The 7,858-nt window shown below is 36.3% G+C and overlaps 1 protein-coding gene across 1 annotated transcript; it reads left to right on the top strand.

Annotated features, from left to right (window-relative positions):
• Positions 1 to 1,403: 1,403 nt before the first annotated feature.
• On the top strand, positions 1,404 to 1,829 carry LOC106338538. The gene has a single exon (XM_013777492.1). The coding sequence runs from the start codon at positions 1,404 to 1,406 to the stop codon at positions 1,827 to 1,829; it is 426 nt and encodes a 141-aa protein (XP_013632946.1).
• Positions 1,830 to 7,858: the final 6,029 nt, after the last annotated feature.

A 7,858-nucleotide genomic window follows, 5' to 3' on the forward strand; every position in this document is an offset into this window, starting at 1 on the left:
TAAAGGCAAAAAATCATGAGAGTAAGAGATTCTGTTGAAAGTTTAGAACTGAGATGAGACGTGAGACTCTGGATTGATGCAATCCCAATCTTTAATTTCACTTGAAATTTTAGGGTTCGAGGAAGAAATGATTTTGGGAGTTTTAAAAAGGGGTGAAATACATATTATTGTCGGAGGACAAACCTGAGGACTCTTGGAAGTCTAAGAAATAGTGCACTTGATCTTGTTCGAAATTTTGATGTTGATGAGTTATGTATAATCGAGTGCTTATGTATGTTAGATCAATATCAAACTAGTTGATTTGTTTGGATTCATTAGAAAAATAAAAAGAGGAAAAAAAGAGAAAGGAGGAGATAAAGAGAAGAAGACGACAATGAAAAAAAATAGAATTTTTTTATAATGTTATGTTTTTATATATACACATAATCTTCAAAAGATTCCAAAAGATTTAAAATATATAATAAAATCTTAACAAATCTACACCCTATTTGCTAGCTAGGAACCTATATTTTTGCACATAAATAAACGATCTCGAGGATTAACTAGTAATTTGCATCTCCCTTTGCTACTGTGGAGTTTTATTTTAGGCATTTTCCTAATTGCCAAGTTTTCTATGTGTTTTGAGCCAATTGACTCCATTTTTAACCCATACTGTGTTTTACTGTTTTTTATTTTATTGGTCAAACCATGATTTTATTGTTTTTAATTTCTTCTATTATGTTTGCAATTTTCATTGATGTTTAACTTCCAAAATATTACACTTTCTCTATTTTATATCAAGTATATTTTTATAATTTAGAATTTGTTTCACTATGATATATTGCAATCAAAACCAAGTAATAGTGGGTTCCACCTTGATGAAAAAAACATGTTTTTGCAGGTGGATAATGTTGTATAGATACATCTAAAGTTTACTAGGCTTCATTCAGTTTAATTAACTAATACGATAAACCAGTGCTTACCCTAAAATAAAAGCATCAACCCCACAAAACCCTCCCAAAAACAAGTTTCCACTTGAATTTATTTCTTAGCTCAGATGCCTTGGTTCTTGTTACTTCTCCGAGAACGGTTATTAAACCATCAACTTGTTGGAAGTAAGCTTGAAATAACTTGAATAGCAAGCAATCATAATCTCATCTTGTTTTGGTTATTTATAAAGATTAGGAAATATCTTAATAATGTTAAGTCTATTAGAAAAATGAAATTATAACCCTATATAAGAAGTTGCAGACTTGTTGCAACCTTGGAGAGAGTTTTGTGATTGTATTGGGTTCTTGAGTTTTGAGTGATTTTCTCCAGAGATTAATAAGAAAGCAAGTTCTTATTAAACCTATTCTACAATCAGTTTGTGAAACTATATTTGGTATCAGAGCTTCTAGGGACGAACAAACGATACAACAAACATGGGAGATATTGTTGTGTCAAAGACAAAGGAAGGAGGAGGATCTTCTAAAATAAGTTGTCCTGTCCTTACGGAAACAAACTATGCGGTGTGGACGATAAGGATCAGATTAGTGTTGAAGATAAACAAAGTATGGGATCTGGTGGAGAATGAAATAGATGATAGTGAAGAGAATGACCTATCCACAGCCCTAATATTTCAGGCACTACCTGAGATGCTTTTATTCCAATTAGGTAACTTGAAGACTGCAAAGAAAGTTTGGGATGCGATCAAAGAACGGTACTTAGGAGCTGATCTAGTTCGAGAAGCAAGATTGCAAACACTAGCATCTGATCTCGAAAGACTGAAGATGAAAGACAAAGACACCATTGATGATATTGCTAGGAAACTGACCGAACTGTCATCAAAAGCAACCACTTTAGGATAACCCATTGAGGAACATAAGCTTATAAAGAAATTTATGTCTTGCCTCCCACGAAAGAAATACATTCAACTTGTTGCAACAGTTGAGCAATTTGTCGATCTCAAGACCGCAAAGTTTGAGAATATCGTTGGAAGATTTAAAGCTTATGAGGAGAGAGTGAAAGACAAAGAAAAAGAAGAAACTCCGAGCAAGCTCATGTATGCAAGCAGCAAAACTCAACCTCAACCTCAACACACTCACCCTACCTCAAACACCAACAACCGTGATTATAACAGTAACTTCAGAGGTCGTGGTCGAGGAAACCGGTTTTACAATACAGGAAGAGGCAGAGGAAGGTATAATGACAGATATCAAGATCGCTACCAGGACAATTTTGACATGTCCAAGATTATGTGTTTCCGTTGTGATAAGATGGGACACTTTGCCTCAGTGTGTCCCGATAGTCTCTTAAAGCTACAAGAGGCGACTGAAACAAAAGACAATGATACTACGGAAGCAGAGGAGCTAATGGTTCATGAGGTAGTATACCTTAACGAAAAGAACGTTAATCCTCTGATATTTGAGACGAGCAAAGACAATGATAAAGTATGGTATCTAGACAATGGGGCGAGCAATCACATGATCGGTGATAGGAGGTATTTTAAGAGCTTAGACGGGACCATCACTGGCAAGGTTAGATTCGGAGACGATTCTCGTATTGACATCAAGGGAAAAGGACCAATATTGTTTTGCACAAGAGATGGGAGCAAAAGGATATTAGCTGATGTCTACTATATACCAAACTTAAAGAGTAATATAATAAATCTTGGTCAGGCTACGGAGTGTGGATGTGATATACGAATGAAGGATGACTATCTCACTTTGAGAGATCGCGACGGGAAGCTCATCGCTAAAGCCAAACGCTCGAGAAACCGTCTCTACAAAGTCAATATCGAGAGAGATGATCGGTGTTTAGTGGCATCGGCTAGTAATGAATCAGCAACATGGCATGCACAGTTGGGTCATATAGGAAGAGAAGCAATCAGGTTAATGGCAAGCAAGGAACTCGTATACGGCTTACCGAAAATAGTAAGTGATAAAGAAGCATGTACTTCTTGCATACTTGGGAAACAAGAAAGGCATGCATTCCCACAATCGACATCATCTAGAGCTGATACAGTACTTAACCTCATACATGGTGATCTTTGCAGACCCATTACGCCATCAACGCCATCGCAAAAGAGATACATTTTTGTTCTGATCGATGATCACAGTAGATATATGTGGACGATGCTCTTAAGAGATAAAGGGGAAGCATTCGATAAGTTTAAAAAATTCAAGGCCATTGTTGAGAAAGAGAGCGAAGCTACAATAAAGACACTTAGGACAGACTGAGGTGGTGAATTCACATCCAATGAGTTTAACTTATATTGTGAAGAACACGAAATACAAAGGCATCTAACGGCGCCGTATACTCCTCAACAGAACGGGGTAGTACAGAGGAGAAATCGAACGCTTCTCAACATGACAAGAAGTATCTTGAAACATATGGAACTGCCAAACTATCTTTGGGGCGAAGCGGTAAGACATGCTACATACATTATAAACAGAGCAGCAAGCCGTGTCATCAACACCAAGACACCATACGGACTGTTCAAAGGCAAGAAGCCATACATCGGTCATCTACGTATATTCGGCTGCATTGGATTCACAAAGGTGGATTCACAACATCTAAAGAAGCTTGATAACAGGTCAAGAATGCTTGTACATCTCGGGATTGAACCAAAATCAAAAGCCTATAGACTCTTTGATCCAACAAATAAAAGAGTAATGGTCAGTAGGGATGTAATATTTGATGAGAGCAAAGGCTGGGATTGGACGACAAGCAACAAAGAAGACACAAGCGGATCCTTTCAGATTAATATCAGTCAATACGACAATCATGGCATCAATGATAGCATCACAACACCTAATCAAGAAGAAACCGCACCCACACCTGAACCAAACACGACAATGGAGGATGAAGAAGACGAAGAGGATAATGGGGATGATGGGGATGAAGCAGAGCCCGTGTTGAGACGTTCTCAGAGAGAAAGAAAACAGCCTGGTTACTTGGATGATTACATCTTGTTGGCTGAGCTTGAAGGAGAAAGACTGTTATTAAGTATAAACGATGAACCATGGAGCTACCAAGAAGCAAAGGAGAAGAAAGAGTGGAGAGATGCTTGACAAGATGAGATTAAATCAATAGTGAAAACCAGAACGTGGGATTTGGTAGAACTTCCGGCTGGAGCAAAAACGATATGACTCAAATGGATCTTTAAGATTAAGCGCAACTCTGATGGAAGTATAAATAAATTCAAAGCAAGGTTGGTAGCAAAGGGTTATATACAACGACATGGTATTGATTTCGATGAAGTGTTTGCACCGGTGGCTCGCATAGAAACTGTCCGTTTCCTACTAGCTCTAGCGGCAACAAAGGGGTGGCAAGTGCACATTTAGACGTCAAAACCGCGTTCTTACATGGAGACCTTAAAGAAGAAGTATACGTCTCTCAGCCAGAAGGGTTCGAAGTCACGGGTCAAAAGAATAAAGTTTATAAACTACGAAAGGCTCTCTATGGTCTACGCCAAGCTCCGAGAGCGTGGAATGAAAAACTAAACAAGGTACTGAGTGAACTAAGGTTCGGAAGATGCTCCAAGGAACCAGCATTGTATCGACGAGTTGATAAAGAACATCTGCTACTTGTGGCCGTTTACGTTGACGATCTTTTGGTAACTGGTACAAGTCTAGAGATGATCGATGAGTTCAAGAAAGGAATGGCCACGAAATTCGAGATGAGCGATTTAGGCAAATTGACATACTATTTGGGAATTGAGGTTGATCAACATAGTGAAGGGATTACATTGAGACATGAAAGATATGCAAATAAATTCTTAGAGGAAACCGGAATGCAAGACTGCAATGCAGTCCATGTTCCGTTCGATCCAAGCTTAAAATTGTCCAAGGCTCACGTGGAATCCAGTGTCGACGAGAAGGACTATAGACGAATCATCGGCTGTCTTAGATACCTTCTCCACATGCGGCCTGATCTCTCCTTTGCAGTTGGTGTCTTGAGTAGATATATGCAGGCTCCAAAGACTTCACATGCTGCGGCTATAAAACAGATTCCGCGGTACTTGAAAGGGTCACTTACCTACGGCTTGACATTTAAATGTGCAGCAGAAGTAAGGCTAATTGGCTATAGCGATGCAAGCCATAACGTGGACGAAGATGATGGACGCAGTACAACAGGACACGTGTTCTATCTCTTAAACTCGCCCATAACCTGGAGTTCTCAGAAACAAGAAACAGTTGCTCTTTCGTCTTGTGAAGCATAGTTTATGGCAGAAACTGGAGCAGCAAAGCAAGCTATTTGGCTCCAGGACTTGCTTGGTGAAGTCGTAGGGAAGAAGTGTGAGAAAGTAGTAATACTTATTGACAACAAATCTGCGATCGCGTTAACAAAGAATCCAGTGTTTCATGGGCGAAGCAAGCATATACATCGACGATACCACTTCATTCGTGAATGTGTTGACAACAATCAGATTGAGGTGCAACACGTACCAGGGAATGAACAAAGAGCAGTCATCTTGACTAAAGGACTTGGAAGAATTCGGTACAAGAAATGAAGAGCATGATTGGAGTTGAAGACTTGGAGATTTCAAAATTAAGAGGGAGAATGTTGGAAGTAAGCTTGAAATAACTTGAAGAGCAAGCAATCATAATCTCATCTTGTTTTGGTTATTTATAAAGATTAGGAAATATCTTAATAATGTTAAGTCTATCAGGAAAAGGAAATTATAACCATATATAAGAAGTTGCAGACTTGTTGCAACCTTGAAGAGAGTTTTATGATTGTATTGGATTCTTGAGTTTTGAGTGATTTTCTCAAGAGATTAATAATAGAGCAAGTTCTTATTAAACCTATTCTACTATCAGTTTGTGAAACTATCAAATGTTTTGAGAAGAAGATGACAAGACACTTGTATATCTGCTTGCGTTGGAAGAATGGAAAATAAGCGAAAAGCCCTAACTTGCGATAAGAGTTTGCGAAAGACAGACTGTCTGGTTCCCCCAATCAAAAAAAAAAGTTAGTTTTGTTTTGCTGGTAAAGAGTAAGACGAATATTTTTGCTGTGTTTGTCTTGCTGCCACTTCAGTCTCGTGATTTAATGTGTGTGTCTCTGTTATAGGATTCTCGAACCCTTTGCTGTCCATGTAAAGCAGAAATTAATATAGTATACAAGACAAGTATTTATAAAGATTGTTTCAAAAAAAAATTATAAAGATAGAAACTACTAACCTAACACATAGATAACTAACATAAAAGTTCAGCAGAAAACAATATTATAACTAAGGATGGACACACAAACTGAATCCGACCTAATGAAAATGAATTTGAACTAATCCAAACCATGCATAAATACCGAATGGATCTTGTTTTTGCTATTTTGGGTTATGGGTTTACTATCTGAACCAAACATGAATTCAAATGGATATCCTGAAAAATCCAAAAACTCAAATTTCCCAAAAAAATTGTATTAAACCCGAATTCATTTTCTTATATGTATCCAGAACACATTAAGATTACTAAAAATAACTATCTATTACATAAATAATTAACTCAAATATTTAGTTTAATATATATTTTTTTCTTTAGTCAAAATTAATGTTTTATGTTTTGACAATTGTATTTAGAATTAATTTAGGCATGATTAATCTACGAGACATTAATAGCAAATAAAGATTTGGGGTATCAAAAAAATATTCATAAACACCACGAATCGTAGGATTATCTGAACTTTTCTCCTCTCTTATCAGGACGAATGCAGAAAAATCTTTTAATGGGTAGACATATGATATTAAATAAAATAAATTACAATGTACAAGAGTGCTATAAATATTTTGAAAATAAATTAATTTAATATCAAATTTATCACATTGGAAAATTAAATACAAGATTTCCTTAAATTTTCTTTTTTATAGTACATTACATTAAAAATATTTTTTTAAAAAAACAGAATCACATAATAATATTACCATAAATATTCTTTGTAATAGATTACACAAAATAATATCTTTAAAATAAAATGGAAAAAAAATCATTTTAAAAGAAATTGTAAAATACCAAACGTAAAAAGTCCATATTTTTTTTGTCCACATATAAATACAAACAGAGGCCTTTTTTCTTCTGCTTCTTTACTGTGCACTCGATAACTGATCCAATCAAGCAAAGCAAGGTCCTTCAATTGACGACTCACATCATCCGTCAGAGGTTTGTATAGATTTCGGATTACTTCATTGTCTTAGGCATTGATAAACCCCAATTTATATGCGAGAATCTTACCCAAATTCGCTCATCGATGGGATTCAAAGTTGTGATCTTTTTCTATGTTTGGTGGAGCGGTTGTGCTAAAAGTTTTTATTTTTGTTTTGATTGTGTGGATTTTGGTTAGATAGAGATCAGAATGGGTTTTCCTAATAAGTTGGGGAAGTGGATAGCCGAGAAGGCCCAAAAGAATAAGATCAAAGTTCTTCAAGATGTAATAGACAAGCTAAACAAGGTAAGTGTGTTGTTCATTGGAAAGTTAGAAATACTTTTTTTTAATGTGGTTTGTGAAACTTATTTTTGTACAGGCGCTTGATTGCAATGCAGAAAGCGAGAACGCATGCTTGAGAGATGCTGCTAAAGAGCTTAAGAAGTCAAGAGACTTCGGGGGAAGATTTGAATCGAGTAAGACCAATCTATTTTTTTTTTAGCAAATTATGACCCGTAATGTTTGATTTTTATTTATTTTTTAACTAATTTTACATGCTTCAGCACATTTGGAAAGAAAGAAGATATAAGAAGGACATGCTAAGGGCTATGCGGATATGCGGCCGCCTCTTGTTGCAGAAGTAAGAGGTTTAATATTCAGTTTTGATTATTACATTGAAGGTTTTGACTTTTCACCATTGGTGTGAAACAGTTGTTTTTGTTCCAAAAACTAAAGAAGATAGAGATTGAAGCGT

The sequence above is a fragment of the Brassica oleracea genome, chromosome C4 (genome assembly GCF_000695525.1).
Source record: "Brassica oleracea var. oleracea cultivar TO1000 chromosome C4, BOL, whole genome shotgun sequence".
In the NCBI taxonomy this organism is placed as follows: Eukaryota; Viridiplantae; Streptophyta; class Magnoliopsida; order Brassicales; family Brassicaceae; genus Brassica; species Brassica oleracea.